This window comes from Aulonocara sp. 'chitande type north' Nkhata Bay, linkage group LG2, assembly GCF_057382095.1.
Source record: "Aulonocara sp. 'chitande type north' Nkhata Bay isolate Kocher_YH1m ecotype deep benthic linkage group LG2, A_spYH_male_GT1.1, whole genome shotgun sequence".
Classification (NCBI taxonomy): Eukaryota; Metazoa; Chordata; class Actinopteri; order Cichliformes; family Cichlidae; genus Aulonocara; species Aulonocara sp. 'chitande type north' Nkhata Bay.
Window position 1 is genome coordinate 19,559,211 of NC_141345.1, and position 27,603 is coordinate 19,586,813.

At 42.8% G+C, this 27,603-nt stretch overlaps 1 protein-coding gene across 5 annotated transcripts in view; it reads right to left on the reverse strand.

The window, feature by feature from the left end:
- Positions 1 to 27,603, reverse strand: part of tenm2a (teneurin transmembrane protein 2a) — a 229,967-nt gene that overhangs the window by 50,219 nt on the left and 152,145 nt on the right. For 3 of the 5 annotated variants that reach the window (XM_086307882.1, XM_086307871.1, XM_086307896.1), the window contains one exon: positions 5,152 to 5,383. In XM_086307882.1, coding sequence (XP_086164008.1) covers positions 5,152 to 5,383 — 232 coding nt within the window. Of the gene's footprint in view, positions 1 to 5,151; positions 5,384 to 12,890; positions 13,098 to 27,603 lie in introns of all 5 variants that reach the window. The other 2 variants (XM_086307866.1, XM_086307888.1) reach the window with 1 other exon arrangement.

Consider the following 27,603-nt stretch of genomic DNA (forward strand, 5'->3'; position numbering starts at 1 on the left):
TCATTTAGGAACAGATATACTGCCTCTCCTCCTTCTTCTTCACCGGTTGTTGTTCCAACAGGTAACATCTTTGTATCTGTCCCCACAGTAATGCATTTGAAAGTAACCGGTAGTAACGTCCACCCCTTCCTTTCCAGCTCCTTCCAGATAAATTGAGATGCCGCATCCCTCTCAGTGATCTTATTCCGCCACCCCCCAGGGTTGTGGCCCACAGAGGAGCGTGCCGGGGTGCAAGGGAATATCCCGAGATCACGGAGATTGAACCTGGCATGAGCCACCCATAGGGGCTCAGAGGGAGCGATTGGAAATCAGATGCTTTCACACAAATCGTGCGCACACACACACGAGCACACACATGCGGTCGCATTCACACAGAGAAATGTATTCTGTCTCTGTGTTTCTCATTCACACGCACACGCAGCGGCACCAGCCATCTATAGTCATTTATCTCACACGGGTAAATGTATCCATGTTCTGCGGGCCTCAATCTCCCTCTTCTGCCTTTCTATCTCTCACACACACTCCCCAAAACAATCTCCTTCAATCACCACCTCTCTTCATTTCTCTCCCTCTCTCTCCTTCTTTATCTCTCCCTCCTCTACCGTAAACCATTCCTTTCCACATTCCCCCGCCCTCTCACCTCCCACTCTCCTGACTTATATTTCTTTGCTATATAACCGCCCCCCCCTGCCCCCCTCGTCTGTTTCTATCTCTCTCTGTCTCTGCCAGTCATCCAAGCCCTGGGGTGTTCTTAGGTGATCAATCTTCATCCTCTCACCGCTGTCACACTGTCGGGTCAAGCCAAAACGCATGTGCACGCACACACGCACGCACGCACGCACGCAAACACACACACACACACACACACACACACACACACACACACACACACACACACACACACACACACACACACACACACACACACACAATGCATAATGAGTGGACAACAAATGCCAAGATTTACATATGATTACAGTGGGGAGCAGTCTGATTTAAAAAAAACAAAAAACAAACACATGCTTGGATGCAAATACACACACAAGCGTACACACATACACTCCCTCCCCTCACATGAACAGGTTGCTCATCATTTCCTATAGCTGCAGGTTATAATGAGATGGAGGACAGGCTCTGCCAGCACAGGGATGGTGTGACTCGCTGGCTCTGCCTGGCTGGCTCCGTCCCAATCACGAGCTCCAGCAACTCCAGCAGCTCAAGCCAGCACACCCAGCCTCCACCATAGCCTGGACTGGAGAGGAGGGCCCAATCTGGGCTGGAGGGTGGAGCTGGAATACTCTCTGTGCTGCTCTGGGCTCCATTCACAGCGACAGGCTCTGAGCCATGCCAAACCCCACCACCTGAACATGACCAAATACTGGCACTGTAGAGGCCTCAACAGTGTGGGCGTGTGTGTGTGAGACGCTTCAAATCTGCAAAGATAGCAGTCAGGATTTATAAAGTTATAAAGGATTTATAACTTTAAATAGATTTTATTTTCATCCTACATCACTGGATCAGAAATTGCAAGAAAAACAAATCGTCCTTCATCTCGAGTGATGTTGTGCCAGTCACGTCAACATAACAACGCAGGCCTAGAAGAAGAAACTGCCAGTTGAAACAGCTTCTTTTTAAAGGTGTACGTATTCTTGTTCCTACCCATCATGCATACAAGCACAATGTGTGAGCACAGGTTGAGCATAGACCTGAGATCAGTGGGGATGAATTAAACATAGCCAGGCCTCATAAATACTGCACAGGTCCAACGCTCTGGGGAGTTTATCCAGGCCCATCAGTGCTGGAAGCCTCAGCACCCAGCAGGAGAAACACAAGTACAGCTTGCAGAGTAAATGCTCGGAGACTGACCGCGCGCATGCGAACAAGCATGCAGGCAGTCTCCCTCTCACTGCCATGCTTCATGAATAGTAATACCCTGCATGAATGCTCTGTTTTCCTGGTAAGTGTTCTTTGTGTACTGACCCCCCCCCCCCCCCCCCCTCCCCCACATGTGTAGAGTGTGTGAAAAGGTTTGTATTTCCTGCTTCTTCACTCCAGGTTGCATGCATAATACTCTTTTGTAAGGCGTCCTGTTTGGGGATGAGGTAGAGAAGGAAACTGAGCAGCACACTTTTATGAATCACAGCCTGGAGCCATTGGCTTTTCATTTAAAGGTTCATATACTGGTTTAGAAATAATGGAAATGTGTGAGATCGTGGTTGCTTTGGGAACTAAAACAGTGCAGATACAGTTAGGTCCATAATTCCTTGGACAAAGAGACACATTTTGTAGTTTTGCTTCTGTACGTCACCACAATGGGTTTTTAAAGCATACAATCAATAAGCGATTAAAGTGCAGACTTTCAATTTTAATTCTGGGGCTTTTACAAACATTTTGCATTAACTGCTTAGGAATGACAGTAATTTTTAAACACAGTCCCCCATTTTCAGAGGCTCAAACTGAGAAACTAACAATTTTAAATACAAGCATAGTTATTACTACTTGGATGGAAATCCTTTGCAGTCAGTGACTGCTTGAAGTTTAGAACTGTGGACGGCACATAAATGCTGTGTGTCCTCCACTGAGATGCTCTTGCAGCCACCTTCTGTTGCGTGGGTCTCTTTGAATTCAATTTCAATACTTATTAAGATCAAGAGAATTCTCTTTTTGGCTGAGAACAAACGACTGACTTTGCCATTGAAGACTTTTCCTGTATATGGGTCATTATCCATGTTACGGGTGTACCTGAGCTGTTTTCTGGCTCATCTGGTCTTCTTCTTCTTGAGTATAATCAGAGTTTTACACCTTATTTTTTTCTTAATCATGGAAATAATTCTGTGATTGTGCACTGTACTTGTGGTCTCCCAGGCCTTTTTGGTGCCAGATGTACCAAACTGTTGATTTGGCCACTCCTAAAGTTGTTCCTATCTCTTTGATAGGTTCATTTTGTTTTGTTCAACCTAATCATGGCAACCATATTTGCACTGATATCTGTTGATAGTGACAAAACTATAAAATGCAAATTCAACATTCAGCTATTATGTCTGTAAGAGAACAGGACTTGTCTGGTCATGATGATGTTTGTCACAAACACACAATTATTTCTGGGACTGAAAATGTCTCAAAGTTAATGCGAAACGTTGTAAAACCCTTGCTAGTGTGCACTTTGATCATATATTTGACTTAAAATCCATTGTGTTGGTATAAAAGAGGAAAAAATACAGAAATTGTATCTTTGTGCAACATATTATGGACCTAATTATGAACGTTTAAGAGACAATTAGCTGAACTTTATTATTCAGACAATTCATGCAGGTGCTCCACTCTCACAGTGCCTATGAACTGATATCCATATCTCAGGGTTCCATAACATTTATAACAAGAATGCTAAATATACAAACTCATCATGGCGGAGACAATCAGTGATTTGTTGAATTAAAAAATAAATTCGTGTTAGGTGGGTGTTAAATAACAAAAAATAACAAGGGACAAAGATCAAAGCAGCATTTTAAGAGCAAATACAGGGTCAGTTAATTCCAGTGCAATTGCAATAAGTGGTTTCACTTGTGAAGGCAGAGTAGTTTGTACAGCGCTCTGAGGTGGAGTTTGTAATGAAATTTCGCAGGCTTAGATCACGTTTTAAAACGTGGATTCTTTTTAGGCTTGGTGAACACAGCTTTGTAGACTGGAGTTAATGAATATTCTGACTGTGATAGGTTTGTGTTACAGCTGGAGAAGTGTCTACATTTTACTTTTCCACTTTTCGGTGTTAAAAGCTTTGCTGACCTTTAAAGGAATGGCGATGTCAAAGTGGACCTTTCATTTTAAAGCTGGGATGGGTAGATTTTTTTTGTTGTTGTTATTGGTCCAAAATATTTTAAAAAATACAAAAGTTTTTGATTTATTTATATGTAGATTTCAAGAAAAAGCAGCTGATGAATGGTTAAGTGGAATGTTGCTAATAATTTGCTAATAACCACTAAGCTGGAGCCTAAGCAAATTATTATTAATTAATTAATATTAATTGTCTCTGTTCTTACACAAGAACGCAAATATTTAAATAATAAATATTTACAGATTTTGGGGCTTATTATCGTCATTTTTTTTTATCGATTTATAATTAACTCTGTTTTCCTGGGTCTTTTCCCCTGTGTTATGAATAAATCTTCCTTTTTTGGTACCAGTACGGGTTTTATTTTGTTGTATTTATCCGCAACACCTTAAAGGCTGGTTTGTGAAAATATTGTTGGACATAAACCGGTCCGTGGCGCAAAAAAGGTTGGGGACCGCTGCTCTATGTGACGCAAACACACACTACCCTACACATCCTCCGCTTCCTGTAAGCATGTCTCATTGCAGTCCTTTGCATGCTTTGCTTCCTTTCACTTCCGCTGATCCGTCACGTTATTGTGTCCCCAGAAACGCTTCTGTTGTGTTTTGTGAGATTTTGTTTTTTTATACTTCCAATGTGTCATTTTATATTTCCATTGTGTTTTTTTCTTAAGCTCCAGTGTGTTTGACCTCTCAGGGCTGCCGTATCATTAACTCACAGTTAAACACAGACTATTTAAAAGGCTCCCAAAAGCTTACCAGCAGTTGCCACGGCAAAAAAGCTTTGACAGCTTATTACTGGCTAGAGATAGCCAGTGTTATTAAGACACTCTGTTACCAGTTAGCTTGTCAGCCACAGCAGCTTACTAAATAGTCACTTCATCACTTAGGTTACAGCACCATTTATTTCAAGAGGACATAGTTTGGCCCATGAAGTCTAATATTTTTTTTGCTAGTCTGCCAAGACCTTCCATTGATTTGTTCCCAGTTCCCTAATTTCCTTCCTTTTTAAGTTCTTAAGTATTCTTTCATTTTTAGTGTAACATGTTTTGTGGTAGTCCTAGTGAGTGAATAGTTGTTATTTTACATCATGGCCAAATACACCACAGCTTCTTTCTTTCTCTTCTAACATTTCTGTCTGACACCGCCACACTGAGCTTACAGAAATGTTGCTGAATGGATCTGACCTTTCATTCCTCACTATTGATTACTCAAGGCTTATTCAACTGCTGTGCTTACTGTAAGTGGCTCCAGATATCAGCGTCAGGTAAACCCGTCAACAGAAAAACAATCCAAAACAAAACAGAAAATATATACTCTGACCTGGTCTCCAGCGGCACGTTACTGTTAAGCACCCAGCTGTCTTGTAACTGGACAGACTCAGGGGTGGTCGGACCATCTCCCGTCCCCGGAGCGGGTGCGTGAATGGGGTTTCGTCCGCCTCTCAGGGTGTTTCTGTTCAGGCTGTTGGCAGACTGGTGGGACAAAGTGTGGTGGTTGTGTGGAGGGGGCAGTGGAGGTCGTAGCGTGGTCTGACTCTGGTGGTTGGCAGCCCCTGGAAGAAAACAAGCACAGAGACGAATTTAAGAAAAACACTTCTGTGTGAAAATAGAGTCTCAGATCAAAGGGATCAAGGACTCGGTTCCAAAATGCTACAAACCCAAAAGTAGAACAGAAATGTTATTTGATATTTGGTGATTATTTCGCAGTATGTCAAAAGCAAAGCTCTTCAGCTTGCAAATAACTTCATTATCATTCCATTATGTACTACTTTTGCCTCTGCAATCATTTGGTTCGGAGTAGGTCTCATGTTTTCCAAACGGTCGATAACTTATTTGAGAAGGAAATTCCAGCTCAACAGATACGTGGAATTTGATAATCATCTTCTTACATTTTGATTCACGTTTTTCTCCATTTTGTCCATCTTCATTTTTATCCACTCCTCTCTCTCCTTGTCTCACTTTTACGTTTTCTCTCCAGTTTTCTTTTTCCCCCCCAAGTAGCAAAAAGATGCGTGTGAGCAATATTAGAGCACTCAGCACAGCGTGCGCCCTCATCTCTTGCTCTCAGACTTGGGGGAACATGTCAGCTAGAATCCAATACCAGCCCTTCCAACAATGAGCTAATGGACTGTTGAGTGAGAGAGCTGAAAAACAAACCCGGATGACTCAGACGAGAACACCCATTCACACATCACAGTTCTCTCCCCCTCCCCCTCTCCCTCTTTCCATGAATCAGTGGGGGATTTGAGCCCATCTTCATCGTGCGTGTGTGTGGGTTTGCACGGGAAAATCAATAAACCACATACTATACGGTACAGGAGATCTTAACATACTTTTTTTGTTGCCAGCTGCTTAAAAAATTACATATCATGACAGTGCAAAACCTGCACGTCATTTATGCTTCACGCAGCTTTACGACATCGTTTGCTATTTCATTCATCGATGCCACGCATCAGACTTTCATCATTACTGAGTATGGAGATACATGAGACTGTTTACTTGGTGCGTTGTCTTTCTCCAATTGATCAAAGTTTGGAGCACGTGCACACACATATGTGTGGGGTGAAAACAACAAAAAAGCAACTGCTTTGTCAAGCTGCGTGATCACACTTGCCCTCCTCCATATGTCATCTTCTCTTGGATTTGATAAGAAAAGAAACAGCGTGCGAGAGGAAGGGAGAAGTGTGGATGTGCTGAACTCTCCTGTCTGCTCTTCCGCTTTGATATTTGCCTGTTCACGTGTTGTGTGTGGCGGAGGGAGGGAAGGGGGGGGGGGGGGGGGGTGACGACTTTTGACAGATAGAAACCAAATCAGAAGACGAATGCATTTTGCATCTACATTATGCAAATGCATCTTTCTTTGTTCTCCTGAATGTGTGTTTAAGGGGAACCCGGCTTGCTTGCAACTCCCGTTGTAATGACAACCAGTTTGCGAGGTGACCTGATTCCTCTGCGATACTGCGGGGATGCAGGTGTCACCGCCGTGGCTGGAGAACAGATGCTCGTGAAAGGAGAGAAGGGGCGAGAAGGGGGAAGGAGACTGGGGGAAAAAAGATGGGGCCTGACCTCTGCTACACAGGAGAGACGCTAAACATCTGTTTGTGCGTGCAAAGATGCTCTTGGGAGAAACAGATACACATGCGTGCATGCAATCACCCGCATACATGCAGCCACAACACAGCCCGAAAGGCCATCCTTCTCTATCATAAACTCTGCACGTAAATTGATATTAAAGCATGCGGTGGGGTTTATTTCGTGTACTTCCCTCCTCCTCCTCCTTCCTATACTGCCCTATTTCTTGTTAAGGATTGTTTCTCTTTCATCTTCCTTTTATTTGCATTTTCCTTGTGTTCCTTTGCTGAAATGTAAAGCACTTTAAGATAAACCTTGTTTGTTAAAAGCACTTTATAAATAAAATTAACTAGACTTCCCCTCCCTGCAACGTCCCTATAAATGTGAAATACCTTTTACTGCACCCTATCTGCATAAATACTTTTATATAGTGTACCCATATCAACAAAAGCACACAAGCATCTAAATACAAAAAACAAAAGCCGTATACTGGCTGGGCACGTATGCAGGCATGGACACAGTCCCAACGATGCAAAAAATACAACTAGGCAACCCCACGCTCACTAGACCAGCCTGCTATCTCCCGTGTTTAAATCTGCGTACAAAAATGCATGCCTTATGCTTTTGTTCACTTTCTCTCCCATAAATATTGAACAGGTTTTTCATTCAAATTTGAATGAATAATATATGGCACACCTTGTATGGAAGAGGAATACTTTTTTCCCCAGCCCTACTTTTCCCACAAACTGCTGTAGCCTGGGTGCGTGAATGTGGTAAAATCTTCTGTGTGTATGTGTGTGTGCAGAGTCAGACACACTCCAACCACTGGAGAGGGTTTTCTTCAAATATCCAGCCACTAAATTATGTTGCGCAGGTATCAAGTCACGCTCTGTTCTGTCTGCAGAAACTTGCATCCACCACTTTTTGTAATAAGTGCATTTTGCTTTGCAGACTCAAGGCAAAAGAGAAAAAAATGCTAATCCTGTTATCTATCATTCAGCAGCAAATTCAATTGCACGTCTCCAGATAATGTCAGAAAAATGTAAATTCGGAGAAAAGTATTGCCTGTAATTCTATGCATTAACTCTCTTCGTAGCCTACTGGGACCGCCGCGGCTGTCATGTTCTGTCGGGCTAACCGAACTGAATTGTTACATGATAGAATGCGATTGTTCCTTTTATTCTTCGCTGAATCAATATTTACTGAATAAAGTGGATAACGACTCATTACTAATGCTCTGCTTGTGTTGTCGTAAAATGTGCTGCAGCGAAAAAAAAGAACAAGTTTTTTAAAGAAAGCACTATTCTTCCAAAAAGTCCCTCAACCTTTGGTAGAAGTTCAAGAAAGAAAGAAAGGAAGAAAAAAAAAACAGAAAAGAGAAGAAAAATATTTCTAGACGTGCTACAAAATATTTATGATCAGAGACAAATTGCTTTCCTTTTTCTGCTACAGCACGGGAGATTGATGTCAAAGAAATTTGTTCTCATGCAGACTTCAAATCCATAAAAAAACACAACCCAAAAAACAACCCTTAGAGCTCGCTGGAGAAAACACAAACATATTGAGAAGTGGGGTCTGCCGGAGGAGCAAGGCTGACGTACAAGGCTGTTTTTTTCATACATGCAGAGAACCGAAGAAAACATTTGCGTTTCTGTTTTGGCCACAAATACACAAACGCGAGTAACCACTGGAACAGAGGCGGCGTGCAGGAATGAGCAATCTTGAGCTAAATGGTTCTAATAAATTAAGATAGGGGACTTAGTCAGATAAAGTGTGTGGTTTCCAAACTACAACCCGCAGGTAGGCTAATAGGAACAACCGTTTTACTAGGAACCTGGTCTGATAAAAGACCAAACATGCGAAAAAGGAAATAGAGCAATTAGTGAGCAGCCAAGCAGATCACTTTTTATTCCACTTTATCTTTTCCTCCTTTCTTTTCCCTCTCTTTCACTCGCCAGTGTGAGTAAACAGAAAGCATTTACTTGACAGCTCTTGGTTTTGTTTTGTTTTTTGTGGAGAAGCTCTGAGCCCCCTTCCGACTGCTGTCGAAGCCTGACCCAGTTTATTCTTGTCCAAGGTCCCCTGTGACCGGAGAGAGAGGGGGACTATAGCTGTAAGCTGGTGCGTTTGGCTCGGGCTAATCCCTGGAAGTTCATTATGCTCGCCAATTCAAAGTGGCCTCATTCAGCAGAAGAGCATTAGCCTGTCTGCTAACCTGTTAAACACACTTCAGCCAGAAGAAGGGCCTCGCACATCATATTAATATCACAGTGTGTGTGTGTGTGGCCAACTGGCAGCAAGAACCAACCAAGGCAGTTTGTTTTGCAGCCTTGGATGGGTAAACTGTTTATTGACATTTTCTGTGGTTAACAGAGAAAAGTCACAGGGCAGGATGTGCATCTGTGTGTGTGTGCCTGTGTGCAGGACAGAAATGCCCATTCAGCAGTTAAAAAGGGATCAGCTCCCACCCCTCGCTCCCTATTGTCCCTCTATCCCTCTCACTCCCTCTGTCTACCCATCTCTTTATTTCACGCCCCATATCTCCACTGCTTCCACTTTCTTTTTTTTTTCTTTTTTTTTTTTTTTTAAACTGCTGCACCAACCTTCATTGTTTTTCATGCACCTTCCCTTCCAATCTAATTGCCATGCTCCCCATGTTTTTAAGGGTGGTATATTCCCATGTGTTGCTGCTTCATGCGTCCTCTATCTGAGAATGTCACATGCTCCTCATTTGTCATTCTTCTCAGAGCTCTGAGGCTGAGCATGGAAGGAGAACTTGAGGTGAAACACACACACACACACACACACACACACACACACACACACACACACACACACACACGCACAGCCTGACAAAGGAGCTTATTTCTCACTAAGGTTTTATTGTACACCATTGCACACACTACAACAGACACGTGCTGGCACAAAGAGGAAATAAAGTTAAAGACATACATTTATACACACATACATGCACACACACACACACACACCGCCTCTGCCTTGGCTAGTCATCTCTGTCTAATTAGGAGGCAATAATCCGCTGGAGAAGAGTCATCAAATTCAGCCAAAAACAAACAGTCTATGAGCAGAAATGCATGCGTGCATTTTACCCTGCACCCACACACACACACACACACACACACACACACACACACACACACACACACACACACACACACACACACACACACACACACAAATACAAATGCACAAATTGTCCAACTGCTTTGCAAATGTCACCCTTACATAAGCACCATTAGGGAAGAATAACATTAGCGGAGAAGAAGGGAGTGTGCCTTTGTTGTGCCTTTGTTTCTGTAGATTTGTTTCAACAAAGCCATTAAACATTCATTGCTTCGGCAGTGACTTGAGGTGGCTTCCCTGGCAGCAGATAGCTAGCCACTTTAGAAGAGGCTTGAGCTAAAAATAGCTTAGTGTTCCCCATGCATAATGAATGGCCAGAGACAGCGCTAATGCTAGCTCTTTCCAGGAGCGATCTGCTACGCTCCGTTTGGTCGTCTCAGCTCTCCCGTCGTTCCGAGGGAGCGTTCCCAGACAGGTGCTCCGAGCCAGACAGTATTCCCATATAAACATTCGCAGACCAATTCCCAGCCAATCCTCGGCAACAACGTTCCGTTCCCATTCACCTGTCACGCTTCACTAGGAACACAAGTCATGTCTGTCCACCTGTTAGCTTAGGTAATGGTGGACTACTTTAGAGGAGCACACACACACACACACATACACAAATACACACACACACACGCAGCATGCAGTTTCCTGAGGATTATCTCGCTGTGGTCAGTTTCTGCCTGGCTTGGTAAGGCTCATTTCCTGCCCAGCATCTACTCTCTCCAGGACCACACCAAACACATATTCAGACAGGCATGCACTTTCACAACACATGCATAAACAGTCGCCGGTTATAGGTGTTTTATTTGCTCGCAGCCATTGCTCGCCTCGCCTGCATGCCAGGCTATGTTTATGCAGTGCCAGACTGACACTCTGAACTCATTTAGGCCAATTTTAATGGATGCCCAAAGCCAAGGACTCTCTCTGCGCACCATTAGATCGGCAGTCCTAGCTTGGAAAAGTAGCACTTTCATCCGAATGTTGTTGCTCTCCCATCCAAATATCTCCCTTTCAACCTCGAAGCTCTCATCAGTTTACCCTTTTTTACCCCGTGTCTCTTTAACTTTCTACGTGCCTTCGTCTCTGTCTCCCTTTCACTCACTTCCCCCCTATCCCCATCTATTTTTACTGGTGTGTTCTGGCTGCTTTCTTTTCTCTCTCCTTTTTTTCATGCACGATGTCTCATTAAACAACTTCAAGAAGTCAAAGTTTGGCTTTCTCTCTCTCCCCCCTCTCTCTCTCTGCTCCCATTTGCCTCTTTGTGCCTCTTCTTCTTCTTTTTTTCTTTCCCAGCTTCTCCGTCATTGTTTTCTTTCTTTGTCTCTCTTGCTCGCTGTCTGCGTGTGCAAGCTCAGCAGAGACTGAAAGAAGCCCCACAACAGAAAGTGTGGGTGTATACGAACAAGAATGAGAGAAAGAGAGAGTGCGCCTGCGAGCCTCACTCTCCCTCTTTACCAGTGTCTGCCATTAGGGTGTCAGTGGCAGAGTGAATTTATTTGCTGTGCGGTTACTGGGCTAATGATTGATGTTGCCCCAGCAAACAGTAAACCAATTAGAAGGCTGATGTAACGTCATTTTAAAAGCCTCCTAATCACGTTGCTCTTGAACCTGGGACCCGGGCCTTCCCTAATGAAGATTTATACTGGATCAAAGGAGAGCCTAACGCCATTAACAATAGATTGTATTCCACCAAAAATCACATTAGGACTTCTCTGCCCACCCCTCTCCCTCCCATCAGGCCTTTGCTAAATATATCTACTGATTACAAGTGCAGATGCACAGAGGAATGGAGAAACAGGGAAGAGCGGGAAAGGGAGGCATAGAGTTGCCCCACAGTAGCTAATTGTTGAGAATAAATGCGTATACTGATGAACAGCCTCATCACTGCAGACGTTTGCACGTGCATGTGTACGCGCACACAGCGTAAGAGGAGAAAAATAGTTGTGAGGTGCTGATATAAGCACACGAGGCCTCTAACAGCCAACAAGAAGGGCCCGGTGATGAAAGAGAAAGCTTAAAGCTGGGGAAACTAACTAGTTTGTCTTTGCTACGCTGATCCTCCTGCTGGCACTTAAAATTCATCATCCCCTTACCTTTCACTTTCCAGCGGATTATTAATGTCATATGGAAAATAACTACAAGCACACCTACTCAGTGGCAACCAAGCTGCACTCTGCAGAGAGTAGGGGGTTGCTTCTCCTTGCATCATTGTTTTTTTTTTTTTTGGTTAAGGTGGGAGGGTTACATTTAAAATGCAATCCATTAACGAATCAGCAATTGTCAGTCTAGGATTGTCACATGTGCCACAAAAAAATAAAAGGAAGACAGGATTTTTATATTAGTTCTTTTTATGCTTATGCAACAACTGATTTAAAAATCATAAACAGTTTTTTATTACAATCAGTGTCATATAACGATTACCTGACGCTGTAATTGTTTGCTTTGAATTCATCCACGAATGATCCAAATTAAAAGTTTTACGTCTTCTCGAAAAAAAACCCTATTACTATCCACAAATTTTATTTATTTATTTATTTTTACATTCTCTTATTATTTTAAAGCAATCACAGTAAAAACGTCCCCTCAGTTTGATTTCCAGCCCTGCAAACAAATGCTGACTTCAGTGGAATGCAGAGAAGCAGAAACAAATGGCCAGAGCCGAACAAGATGTGACATTAAATTAAAGCGCAGCATTGCTTGGCATTTTACTGAACGACTAAATCAGATCAGGAAATGGACACATGATGAGGTAATGCATCGACTCAGGTGATGGATGGCATATTGATGCAAACATTAAAACGAAAAAAAAAAAGAGAAGAGAGAATGAAAGGATGGTTGAATGGAGCGCTCTCTTACCAGTGGACGAGGGCTGGGCCCGGAGCAAGTATGAATCCTCCGGGTGGGGCTCCAGGTGAGAATGGGTGGAGTTTTTCTCCAGCAGGGGCACCTGGCATTCCCTGATCGGTGGGGACGGGCCGGGGGAGGGGTGGTGGGGGGCAGACGAGGAGGACGGGAGGGACGGAGGGAGCAGGGTGGAGGAAGAGGTTGGAGGGAGTGGACGACCTGGAGGATGGAGGGACAGAAAGAGAGGGGGGGCAGAGAAGGACGGAGGGGACGTTAGACAAAACAGATGGCATTGTCTGACAGTGATACAGGGGCCTGCTCAGAGAGGCAACCTGAATGGGAGACGTGGATATTTTTAATGAGGAGATGCCACCATTTTTTTAAGGGGCCTGTTGACTCAAATTACAGGTAACTCTGGGATCAATCCAAATTTTACGGTAACTATATCTAAATTTTAAAAAAAGTTTTATTGGTATTACTGATTACTGGTTGGACAGAGCTAATGCAAATGTGTTTGTCTTTGTTGGGAAATAAAATAAAATTAAGATCAAAATGTCTCTGAATGAGAGATTTTATTTTTTTGTGCTTTACTTAATTTGAGCTAACCTTAACCTTTAAGGCTTAAAAATCTGCACACGGATTGAAACACCTGCTGCACGCACACTGTACTCAACAAAGCTATCCGGTTAACCCCTAATTAAACTTGCTTCTTTGAGCATCCCCTGATATTAATAATGTAGAACATGCTGGGTACAATCACAGAAGGCTGAGACACAGAGAACGATCAGTGCAGATCTCCTAAGTGCATTAATGAGTACAAAAAAAGTTTCCTTTCAAGTCATGACAATTTTAGTGCCGTTTTCTCATTTTTAAAAAAAATGAAATATTGATATAAGTGGTTTAAAGCCATTCACAGCACTATACGCACACACACACACACACACGTATATACATACATGTTTTTTCATACACATGCCAAAATTAACACAGGACGCTATCTACTCCTGTAAACACCTAAAAAATGACCAAATGAAGCAATGGGGTCATACTGAATTGACCAACGGTGCAATTTATAAGCATCTGTTATTTTGTCATTAAAATAGTTCAACACCAATGGTAGAAGACTGCTGCTAGGACCTACATCCATGATACGATTGTCCTCTACATGGGTAAGACAAAAGAAAGTTAACAGCCAAGTCTTTAAATAGTAGGAGCCATGGGATGCGTGGACACAATCAGGCTGTCCCGTACACCAGAGAGAGAAGAGTGGGATGGAGAGAATTCACTCTACTCTCCAAAGGTTTGGAATCAAGGACAAAGACAAATCTAATAAATTCTATTTAGAGACTGCTCAAAATATAGAATAATTATGTCTGCCATATTTGCAGCTCAATCAATCAACAATATGATAAGAATGAGGCCACTGAGTCCAGTCAATCCACAGAAGGACTCAGGTTATTATAACTACTAATTAGATAGTCGACCGAAGACTTTTTAACACAATCACTTATTTTCTCCTCCTTCAAAGTAAGATCTCTTGTTAGCCAGCCATGTTTTTTCTTCTTCTTTACAATAACAAATTACCCATTTTTTCTCCCACAAAGTTTAAGTGTGTGGGGGAAAGCGGTCTAGTTCTTCTCCAGTTCTACAAACTTCATCTATTTGTTCGCTTGTCGCCGAAGACTTCAGCGGGAAAATCGAAAACACAGCCTTTCAGTCTCCTTTCTCTTTCTTTTCACACAGAACAAAAACAGTCAGCAACATAGCAGGAGAAAGACAGAAAAGCATTGAGACCTTGGAGAAAAAGAAAAGATAGCTGCACATTCATCATTGCACTATCTCCCCCCCTTTCTTTTTTTCCCCTTACTGGCGCTCCTTCAGAATACAGATGTGGTGTGATTGTAATTTGACAGCATTCATCTTCCCATCACAGAGCATTGACAGGAATCAAAAAACTGCAAAGGGCATGATAGATCGGGGGGTATGGTGGGCTTTTTTTCAGTGACAATGCAATTTTGCTCGCCTCGGGGGGGAAACGACACCTGGGCGAGGGAGAGGAGAAAGATCAATGCAGACATCACTTAAGAAACAAAGCGGTTGGACATATTTGTTGGCTAACGCGCCCTTCTATGCGGCATCAAAATGAAACGCATTAATCATGGTAAATACACCTTTGACTCCAGGTGTTGTCGCGGCTTTTGCAGAGATTTATTTGATAGAAACAGAGACAGACTGATGCCTCCATCCTGCTGTCCAAACTGCTCCAGCTCAGAGCTTTGCGTCATGGAAACCAGAGCTAGGATCGATCCACAGCCCCACGTTAACTACACCCCAGAGACATGCTAGCCTTGTCTTCTGTTTAGGTATGTGTGTGTGTCTGTGTGTGTGTACGGTCAATCTCATCAGAGCAAACAGAGAAAAATGGATAAACAATGGCAAAGCAAACACTGTGGCCGACAGGGGGGAAAAGGGGACGGACAGAGAGGGACAGGCAGAGACTGATGGAGAGAAGGGGACGCAGGTGGGGGGAGACAGTGAGGTTACAGGGTTAACCGGGGAAATCAAGAGCAGGAGAGACACACAGAGAGAGAGAGAGAGAGGTATGGAGGGGGTTTGGGGGACAGTCAAGAAGCTATGAGCTGACAAAACTTATTGCCAATAAAAGGGAAAAAAATGCGAGGAAGAAAGCAATAGAGGAAGGGAATTAGGAGGGGAAGAGGCAATAAGAGGGGACTGAGCAAGATGGAGGACAGGAACAAAACGAATAAAGAGGTAAAGGGGGAATAAGCCACCGATACGAGCAAAAAAAAAAAAAAAAAAAAAGGCCCAATGATCTATATGAAGTGACTTTTTAAAGAATGATGAGACGGAACCTAGTGATTTGCATATTTCACAAAGCCTACAATGAGGCTACTGGTGACCACTGGCAATAGAAAAATGGCAAATGTGTAGCAGCACACCTTGCAGAAGAAGAAGAAGCAGAAGAAGAAACATGCATGTTTTTATCGCGGGTCCACACAGCTGTGTCTGTGTGTGTGAGAGCTCGTGCACATGCTGTTATTAATATTCTAAATGCCTTTAATCACAAAAAAAAGGAAAAATTGCACTAGTTGGCCAAAAGCAATTAAGGGAACTTTAATCTCCTTAGCAATTATGCTGTGGGGCATCCTTAACTCAGTCATTTCTGCCCGCTACATTTCTAGAAAGGTCAGTGGAAATTGCTTTGTGTTATTAGAACAAAGACTTGGCAATGAGCTCACGTGGTTCTCCTGACGATTTGTTCATTGCCATCCTTCAGCCGCCTCCCTGGCCATCTGTATACATCTCTCAGTCCTCCTCTCCCTGCACCCGTCTCTCACTCACTTTGAATCTACAGCTCTCTCGCGCAAGTGTTGATTAGTGTGAAAAAGAAGTGTATCATGGGGGAGAATCTAGGCAATCCTAAGACTGTAGCATTGTATTAGAAGTATTAGCAGTGTCCCTTGATGATTTGTGTACAATGTAAAACACAAGACACACAGGCGTGCACATGCACACAGCCGTCATTAGTTTGTTCTGCGGGCACCAGGCTTTGAGTTGCTTGTATGAGTCATACGAGCATATAAGCTTTGCCTGTTGCTGAGCTACTGCATGTGAATGAGCGAATGAGTTTAGCATCGTCTATTGTTTCTCCGTGAAGCCATTCCTTACTCGGCAACGGAATTATACATGAGGCATAATTCTGCTAGTTGGCTCCTCAATGCTTTCCCTTCCCTTCTCTTCCGTGTCCTTGCCTTCCTTTCCATCCCTCCCTCCCTCCTGCCTCAATCCGTCCATCCGTCCACCCATCTGGCTGAGGTGAGGAGCGGTAGGCCGAGGGAGAGGAGAGCAGAGTGGAGCGAAGGATGGAGCGACAGCTGGAGCCCAGTCAGACAAGGAGAGACAAATTACCCCTCTAACGAGAGCCATTCATCATCTCTTCATCTCTCCCTTCATTCATCCCTCTCTTCCTCCACACCTCTACGTGCGGCGCGGTGCACCTGAAAAGCGCTTCGATCTGCCACACAACTTCACACTTGACAATGTTTCTCATTTAGTTGCTACTCGAGCGCGGAAAAGTCAATCAGCACGTGCTCCTAAAAAGATGACGAGGGGTAAAAAAAAAAAAGTAGAAATAACGAAAAGAAAAGAGCGGGGGGAAAACAACAAGACGAGTGAAATGATTGAATGAGCTATGCGCCGGGAAAGAAGGAGGAAAAAGAAGCGACACACCCATGCTGGCACATGCAGAGACTCATTACCATGGCTGCTGTCAGCACAGATGTTGGACTGAGGGGGTGCTGTCAGTCAGTGTGTGCCTAACTATGCACATATATGTGTGTGCGCGCGTACGATAGTGCCTGACAGTGATCTGAGGGCTATTTAGACAGCTGTTGACACAATGGACCCTTTTCTCTATTTATCCATACAGTTCAGTCTATCTCCTCCATCTCATCTCTTCCTGTTCCTCCCCTCTCTTCCTATTTCTCAAGTTCTCGCCTCCTATTTCCTCTTATTCATTGCTTATTAATATTACACAATTTGCACGACTTGCAAGACGCACACCTGTTGTTGGTGTGAGCAACAACTGGATGTGGAAGTCTATCCAGGAACGGCCTGCTTTATGCGTCCTCCCACATCCACCCCCTCTATTCTTTCCTTTCGTAATCAGCGCCATTGCCGAAAATGAGTGATAAAATGAGTAAAGTGGGAAGGGAGAGATGAGAAGATGATTCAACAGACGTGTTTTAATTAATAAAGTTGGGCTTTCATTGCCTAAAGAGATGATTGTATCACTGGCTCCCTCTTTGATGTGTAACAGAGTGTCTGGGTTTTTCTCTGCCCTAGAGCTCTCCTCTGCTTGTGCTACGCTTCTTTCTTTCATCTCGCCAGCATCACTTCGCAAGTGTAGGGGCGTCTTCCCAAAAACGCAGATCCTCCACGGACACACAAACAGCCCGGGGCTGTGGCTGAAGATGTCTTTCAGTAGGGCAAAGGGTGCTATCCAGACTTCAGGGCATGACTCAGAGTCTTCTTCTGGTTTACTCAGAGTACATTGGTCCAAGTTCTCATAGAGTTTCTCTCAAAAATATCAGATGTTTTGAAAAATGAAGGTTCTGAGAAAAAAATTATCAAATTTTCTGTTCGGTCTCCGTTTTTCTGCTCCCATGCACAAAAAAATGTTTTATTCCAGACCACACGTTCACACAGTAAAGATCTGAACTAACTTTGAGCTGGATGCTAATCATCACTATTAATGAAATCAAATAACATTTGAGTTTGCGGGTTCTCACTCAAGCATTTCTAAGAATCTTTAATTTAAACAGAGCTTAAACTGAGCCTATCCATTAATGTTATCTACTTGTTTTAACAGTTTTTTGTTCACTCTCAATCGGCAACCACCGATTTCTCACTAGTCTGTTTTTCTGCTCCCATTCAAACATGAAGTATTTATTCTGGAGTCACTGAAGACCAAATGTTCAAACTGTAAATATCTGAGCCAACTTTGAGCTGGATGTCATTCAACATGATTAATTAAATCAATAAGAATTAACTCGCTTACTCAAAAACGATTTAAATAAGCAAATTCTCAGTGTAGGCTTAAAAAAAAAAGTCGCCTGTTAATGTCATCTAGATGTAAAGAAAAAAATGTTAATTCTCATTGAGCAACAGGTATATTTGAAATATTTCAGTGAGCTGAAAATAAAGTACTCCACAGTACTTCTATGTACCACTTGGAAAGTAGCTTCAAATTACTGGTTTGCATTACATTATGCACTCATTGCTTTGGAGAATAAAGCTTCTACACTTTTACACAATAACTGTTTCTACCAGTCTTTACAAATTTTTTTTTAAATAACTAAGCATTTCGGTAAAATTTGTATTACTGATTTATAAGCCTGTGACTGAATGTCACCACTGTGACTAGTGACCATACGAAAATGGAATATTGATTGAAAAATACCCAGTAACTTGATGCAGCTGGTCAACACAACACAGCACAAGGAGGCTTGTGAACATGAATCAGTGAATTTGTAAAGAGCCTAACTTCCAATTCCAATACCATGGTGTTGGAACTAAGAATATAACAAATACAACCAGTTAGCAACCAGTTGTGTTAAATCCTGTATTACAAAGACGCCTGACAGTTGAGTGACTCGGGTTGATTGCAATGTGTTTGTAGTGCCTTTGCATTCATAAAATAGATGGAAATTATTTTCAGACCTTGGCCGATCTGGCTGAGAGTGATCACCTTCGCTGTGAGTCAAATCACATACAGAAGTCACCCAAAGGTTATTCAACTTCCAAGTAACCAGTTGGCTGCTGCAACTACTTGTTGCTGCAACTACTTGCCATCTCAGATGGCACAAAATATTCAATGCAATCAAAGGGCAACCATCGATTTTTACTTAAGACTAATCCAGAAACGAATAAAAACTAAACAGAAATGAGCAAACCCAGTCCAGTTGTTAAGTGAAACTACACACAATTCGAAACAAAAATTAAAAAACGGATTTTTTTTTTAAATTGAGTGGAAAATACAAACCTAAATGACACATTTCTCATCTGGCCAGATATGCTATCTAAAACTTGAACGCTGTGAAAATTACAGCCAGCCTCACAGAAGCAGCACAAAAGGAATGAATGAATGAAACTGGATTATTTGAAAGGGAAAAGAAAAAGGATATGTATGTAGGTAGATGAAAAGTTAAAGGCAGAAATCCTCAAAAGACCTTTACCTTGTTCCATCTTTTCAATCACAAATCAAAAACCACCTCTACAGAAGATGGCTCTGAGGTCACTCAGAAGTAATAGGTTCTGATGATTAGTGGCCTCTTAACAATATCCTTTGGCCTTCATATAATGTGAAGTGCACTGGGATAATGGAAACCAATTACAAACTAATGTCAACAGAACTTTGAAAAGAAACGCAAGGTGATGATGAATTGAATAACAGTGTTGATGGTCTCATCAAAGACTATTCTACGAAGGAACAGAGACAGACACAGACCTCAAAAGTCGTTGCGTGTCGTACTTCACAACCGCAACAAAGTACTGACTGATTGAGCTTTGCTGTGCTTTAAAACCTATACAAATACAAAAGCCTATATTCACCTAAATGAAGTGCAAAGATAGTGGACAGGATGGAGAACTGAAGATGAACTACACAATGCTCCCAGGGGATTAAACAGAAAGGAACATTGTATAGATCAAAAAGGTGGAGGCCAGAGTCGACAGCTTTTACAGCAAGCCTGACCACAAATGCACGTGGATACATTTGCATGCACACAGTCGTATAGTATGCTACAGTGTGCTGCAGGAAAACAAATGATGCAGGCCATGAATTCTAACAAAATACTTCCCAGATTATTCCAGCGTCTGCTTCAGGAGGTCCTTTCTCACTCCTGTCAAGAAACATTTTTTTGTTTTTGTTTTTATTTTCTACCAGGGATACGAGAGCAGACCCAGCTTGACACAAAACAATACACTCGACCTTTAGCCCCAGCAGCACAAATGCAGTTGAGCATCTTTCAGCGTCTGCTAATTGAAACATGCCTCCCTGTTGCGGAAATGTGCAAGAGTGTGTCGTGTGTGTGTGTGTGTGTCTGTGGCTATACATAGCATTAGGATGCTACAGCACAGTCATGCTGTCCACTGTCAGAGATGTCCACTGTGTAACTTGGGGCAACCACGCAGGCTGCATTACCATATAAATTACATCCATGATGCTGCTCCTGCTGTGGATTGATGGTATTGTTATGGATTCTACGCATTGGAGCCTCATTGAAAACAATCAAAATAAATAGCCTCCTCCTCCCACATCAATGCAAACACACGCACAGATGCATGAGCAAGCGCACTTCACCACAGCTGCACATGCACAAACACAATATACGTGCATGGTAAGCACAAAAATACGGCCAGACCTTCAACCTAAGGTGAAGAGCTATAGATAGCTATCCTCTCAGCTTTCCATTAACTCTGAACATGCTCAGTAATTGCTGAAAGGAGCACAGGGCGACATTTCTGTGCAGAAAAGTCTGTTTGCTGGTGTGTGTGTGCGTGTGTGTGCGAGTCATTTGCAAAATCCGTATCAATACATCACTTTTGTGCTGCTGCTGTGCTCACTAAGCAACCCATTGCCTATTAATGATCCAAGCAGAAAAAATGGACATATCAGGGAAGAAAACACAATAAATTATTAATCAGCAAAATCACCAAAAATTATGCATACGGCATATATTAAACCTTGTATTTATACAGTTCTAATTTGCAGCAACAGTTATCTCAAGGCACCTTGCACTGTAATGTAAAGAGATGTCAATATTAAAGGAACGAAACCCAACAATTTCTTGTGACAGTTGAAAGAAAAAAAAACTCAATTTCAATAGGAAGAAACTTCGCTCAAATCCAGGCTCGGGGAGGTCAGCCATCTGCCTCGAGCAGTCGGGGTGATGTGAGAGAAGTAAGTGCTGTTGCCATGGTTGGTGGGGGGGGTGCTTGGTCTGCAACAATGTTTAGGTGGGTGGTATGTGTGAAAGGAACATCCACATGGATGCCAGGACAGAAAGTTTGCCATTAACGTCGTTCCCTTAACGTGCCAGCAGTTTTAACATCGTGCCTGATCCGTGCAGATATGTGAACAGAGTAACAAGAACCACACAAAACACATCCTCAATATGACACTGAATAAAAGCCGGCGTTTAAAAATGGCACCCAATTATTTTCAGTTTCATTCCTATTATGAAACGAAGACAAGTGAAACAAATATTACATCTGAATAATAGAAAAAGCACTTTTTTCTGTATTAAATCCAAAAGATTTCATGGCACCAGCAAAGCTGCTTCCATGTTTTCGCACTTGAGAGAAGGGCCGAGAGTCACATATGGACAAAGTCTTTGATTACCGGAGATAGCACTTGGTCTTGGCACTTAGTGTAGCCACTGACAAAAACAACAGAAACCTGCCTGCAGCTTTGGACATTAAATTTATATTCTATCTGGAAGTCCAATATCTCCGTTTGTTATTTCCACTGGAGAAAGCTTTTAGATGCTGCAGTAGAAAAATCAGTGGGGTGAAAACCTGGGCAGACAGAGCTTTCCCTCCAATCTTCCATGCTGCTGAATCACTCGCAGAAGTGTTTAGTGGTGTGTGGAAAAATTGTGAACCTGGTACAAGCTAGGGACATGAATTAGGAGTAGAAGCAGAAATTAAATTCAACATGTCTATGTGCTTGCCATGCAAAAAAAGGAGAAAAAAGGCGAGTTACAGTTCATTTGATGTAATTAGCTGTAATTAATGTTTACTAAAAGATAAAAATTGGACAGTTTCAATGTTCTGACAAAGATCAAGGTAAGAAAGAAGCTTCACCAAAAAGAAGAAGAAGAAAAAAATTCACTGCTCAAAACATTCTCACTAATAAGCACTTAAATGTGAGTCACCCAAGCTTGAATTAAATGTTTACACCATTTCCAGACAGCCTAAATTTCCACACAGCTAATAATTAGGTCTTCTTCTGTGGTGGATAGAGAATGTGCTTATTCTTATTAATTACATGAGGCCAGTGCGAAAAATAAACTCAAATCCTGCATTACCCACAATCATCCGAAATGAATACTATACTCATTAAAAATCAAGTGTTCGTGAAATGCATCATAAAAAAAGCAAATAAAGACAAGTGCAAAAATAATACAAAAACACACATTCAGCTACATACCATACACGGTCATAGTAACACACACAGGTAACTGCACAAATACCTATTCAGCACAGCTCTACAAAAACATCAGCCATTTTGGTGTGGTTGCTATGACGAGCTAAATCTTTAAAGACCACAAAAAAGACAGAAAGATGCAGAAAAACAGAGAAGAACAATTAAAGAGCAGAAAAAGAATCCAAAAGAAGAACAAAAAAAGAGAGCGAGAGCCAGGGGAGAAAGAGGAGATGGAAAGCGATCCGTTTGGTGCACGCTAGTTTGCGACCTTGTGCAATCGGAGATATCGCGTTTAACTGGAAAGTCGTGAATCAACTCAATTTCAATCACACTCTTTTGTGTGAGTTGTTACATTATTTGATGTATGCGTGTGAGACAGTGGGCTTGTGAGGCTGAGTCAGCAGTGTCTCCTTTGACGATAAAGCACACACACTCACACTAACACACACTCACAGTCCCCAGAACCCTCTACGTTGGGATCAGCCAAAAGAGGGATGATGTATTTAGAGCCAGTGGATAATGGCTGTACTGTGGCCTGTTGCTGAGAGAAACCTCTCCTCTCTTTGATGTTCTGCAGTCTCTATTTATAGTAACAACAGAAAAAAGGACTGAAAGAGCTGGAAAACACATAGGCCACATTTTGTTCTCACTAACTAGCTTACTGTTGAGCATTGTGCTCTCTCTGAGCAGGCGGTAGTGTCTCAACACTCCTGGCAGAATTTACAGAGCCGCTGGCACTTCGGTTTAGACACATCCTGCACCTCGGCGCAGTGAAGTTATTTATCAGACAGATACAGCATTGTTGAATTTGCAGTTTGCTAGTGCTGCTGCAAATTCTGGTATCGATCTGACACCAAGTAAAGTCAAGGCCGGTTTTGCCGATATCAATACCGATAGTTTTTAACGTATAAAGGCAGCTTATGTAGGGGAGAGCTGCGTGTCATAATATGATATGATATGACTCATCGTTAATTTTCAAATTATGAACACATTTTAATGACCACTATATCACTGTGATTTTTACCTTCCACATTCAACACAACAAGAAATTCCTTTAAGCTTTTCATGTATTTTGGAGATGTGGAATGTAAGTGTGCCTGTGTCTGTTTAAATGTGCTATAGGCTACAAATAAAATAGACATTTTCAACTAAATAAATAAATTACACAATTCAGTGTGCTACATAGCCAACTTAGAGGACAGAAAGTATCGGTCCTGTTGTGCTAGTATCGATCTGATACTATTTATATTTGGATTGATCTACCTGCTTCTACTGTGTGCATTTTAAGGAGTGAGGCGTAACAGATGGAGGCATGGATTTTACAACGGCTCTGAAGGTTCACTGTCACAGAGTTCAATCTCGTTTGGTTTTTGGAGCACTGTGTGTCCTGTGGAACTTTTAGCATGACCACAGTTTCCATCAAAAAGCGGGCTCAATTGCTTCATCCATTTAACCTTTACGTACATTTCTATAAATAGGTCATTATTACAATTTTACCATAATAGACACCCAATTTATTATCCCTGTTTGAGTTTCATTAAGAAGCTCAGTTAATGGAACTGACATTTTGGATATTACAAAAATATTATTTTGGGTGGATCTCTGACAAATCCTACTGCCCCCCTTTTGAAGTCATCATCACTTGCAGGATGTGCTTAGGAGGCGAGCGTTATCACTGATTGCATTATTAGCTGCTGCCTTAGAAAATCAGATGTTAATTACATGCAGATTGCGAGCTCAAACGGAATAAAAAGTGCAGCACAAACTTGCTGTCCCACACTCTGCCGCGGCTGTCTCACTATATCTGGGCCTTCTGCTAGTAAATGGTATTATTCTGTCTCCTTATATACATAGTGTGTATGTATCTACCTTTCTTTCCTACATGATCATGCAATAGTCATACACCCTTACAATTAGCACAGCTTGCATCAGCTGACATCAGCTGACTCAGAGGAATATGGAAGTCCCTATGCTAATGGACTTGACATGCAGTTGTGCATCTAGGTGTACGCCCGAGTGTGTATTTCGGAGCGCTTGTTTGTGGTCCCCTTTTGCACAAACACTCTCTTGCAAATGTGATGCAACTCCCAAAGGCACAACCTGCAAGCCCTTTCAGCTCACAAACAGTCATGCCCAGCCAAGCACAGGCAAAAAGCCTTTAGTAGGCACTCTAGGAGATGCACAACAGCCGCACGCTCCACGTTAGACTATTAGGCTCACCTCTCATTGTGAACTAGAGACCTCAGAGACAAATAATAAATGCTAATCTTGATAGGACGAAGCCAAGTCAGTCAGTTTAAGCTGAGAGCGTTGAATGAGATTTTTAATTACTGCATGACCTGGGGTATATTAGCGCATATTAATGAGGATCATTAACCTAGAGGTAACTAAGACCCCTCCTCCTTAACTACAACTGATAGCACCTCTGCTGTGTGCTAAACTGTGTGTGCGTGTGCGTACATTAAAAAAATGAAAAGAAAGAAAAAACGTTTCACAGATGGCTTATTCCATCCCAACTGCCTGTCCTTGGTGAAAATAAATAACTACAGTGAATCTCCTTTTACAGTTGAGGAATTATACTGCTGAAAGTGTGAAAAAAGGCTGGGGAAAGAATAAAACAAGTACAGAATACAAAACCTTGGCCTGTAACTTAAATGCTGTTGTGCCCATTTTCTGCAGCACAAAGATGGGGCAGGGACGGTCATCATTTTTATGTAGCCTTTGACCAAATAAAAAAAAGAAAAGAAAAATTCAGCGGGCAACAAGTAGGAGCAGCAGAGAGCAAAACAAAGACGAAGAGAAAGGAAGAGCAATTTCAATTGACATATGCAAAGGTCAAGGTAATTTCAATGGATAAAGAAGAGGCCAAACAGGGAAAAAAGCGAAACTTTCCTAGTATCTCTCTTGAACTATGAGAGGTTGAGGCGGAACAGAGGAGGTCTTATTTTCCACCCCCTGCAGTGTAAATGTCAGGGCTGATACTGACGTCACCCACCCATCGTTTCTATAACGCCTCCCCCTCTCCGCCGCCCCAGCCCTTTCCTCCAACCACATGTGTCAGCTTCAGTCTTGTAGTGCCATTACACTGCAGTCTCAGTGGTATAGAGGCAGACGCTTTTATCTCATAAGAGGGCAGACCAGCCGTATTTGGCTTGTAACATTTGCTAAGCACACACACACACACACACACACACACACACACACACACACACACACACACACACATTCACCAACTCATTCATGCAAAGACGCCTAATGCGCACACACGCACGCAGACACCCATTCATGCGCATGCATGCTCTAACACTGTCCATTCCTCTCCACTCTCACTGCCTCAGCAGTTTATCCTTTCATCTTTACATAACTGTGAGGTCCCTCGGTGACCTGCTCTAAAAGTAGTTGTTCCACAGAAGACACATGCAACAATCCGCAGTGCAGGGAGGGACCCATCCACCCGAGGCTCGTTTCCCCAACTCTAAATCTCCCTCATTTCTCCACTCAAGCCAGTGCACCAACTGGAAGAAAATACCAATAAGATAATGAGCAGAGGGGCCAGTGTGAGGGGAGTTAGCTGCGCTGGTGTACACACACACACACACACACACACACACACACACACACACACACACACACGCGTACACACAGATTTATCTATGAAATATAGGGCAATGCAGCAGAGGGAACAGGACTCCTTTAAACCCAAAGGAAAAACAAGGCCTGTGTCGTTGAGTGTTCTGGGTGGTTACGTACGTGCACAATGGAGCCAATCACTTGAGCTGTGAATTATTCTTTCTGGAGCCAGTATGGAATAATGGGAAATAAAACTGTTCTCCGGTTTTTCCGCCATTTTCATTATGTAAACTGATGGCAAATGTAATATGGTTGAATGCAGCATTTGCACAGTTTGAGTTTAGACCATGGCAAGTTGGGCTGTGGTTTGTTTTATGTAACTGTACATCTGAATGTGTGCACCAGCCAGTGTGTGTGTGAATCTTCCTTCAGTACACCATGCATTAATTGCCATTCCCAGTGGTCGTCAAGAGAGCGCAGGACTCCTGGGGGACATCTCCACCTTCATTAGACTCTACTGATCATCACACTGTGATACCAAGAGAGGGTCTGTTCCTCTCTTTCATCACTCCTTCTCTTCACGACTCCCTTGCCTCATGATTTTTATATGTAGCATTATTTCTCAACCAGACCCTGCAGTGTCGTTTTTTAAAAATATTATCTTCATGGCATTTCTGGGTTTATTAAGCTGGCGCAGACAGAAAAAAGAAAGGAGACGTGAGAAGGAGCCTGTGAGAAAGTTCTAGATGAGCTGGACTTGAACGCAGTTGCTCCGTGCTTGCCCCTAAACTGCTGTACCACTGTGCATCTTTCTCCCTCAATTTGCAATGGCTTATGATTTCACCGTCTCCCCTCTCATCCTTCAATATTTCTGTCACCCCACTCGCGCCCCCTCCCCTCAAACCATCACCCCCCTCCCTCGCACTTCCTCTCCGCCCTCATCTCACACGTTCTTTTGCATTTTCATTCCCATCAGCCTTCCTTTCGTCATTATCTCTCAGTTAATACTTCTTACTGTCTCGAATCCCGGTGCAAGTGGTTCTTACCCCCAGGGGGTAAGTTCGCTCGCACTCCACAGACCCCTACAGACATGTAATGCCCCCCCTCCTACTCCCCAACAACTCCTCCAACTCATCCCTCCGCTCTCTCCTCCCCTCACTCCTCTCTCTCTCTCCCCTCCTTTCTCCGCAGTGGATGAGAGACGCCAGCTGGAGGAAACAGAGAGAAATGGGCCCAATTACAGCATTGGGAACTGAAAGTTGGCTAATTAACTCTAATTCGTTAACAAACTGGTTTTTCACCAAGAATCATCTCTCTCTGTCACATGGCATACGCATGCATGAGAATCTGCATTTGCATGCGCTGCCAAAGAAAAGAAGAGAGGCCGAACAGACACCCATCCCCATCTACACGATTGCAGGT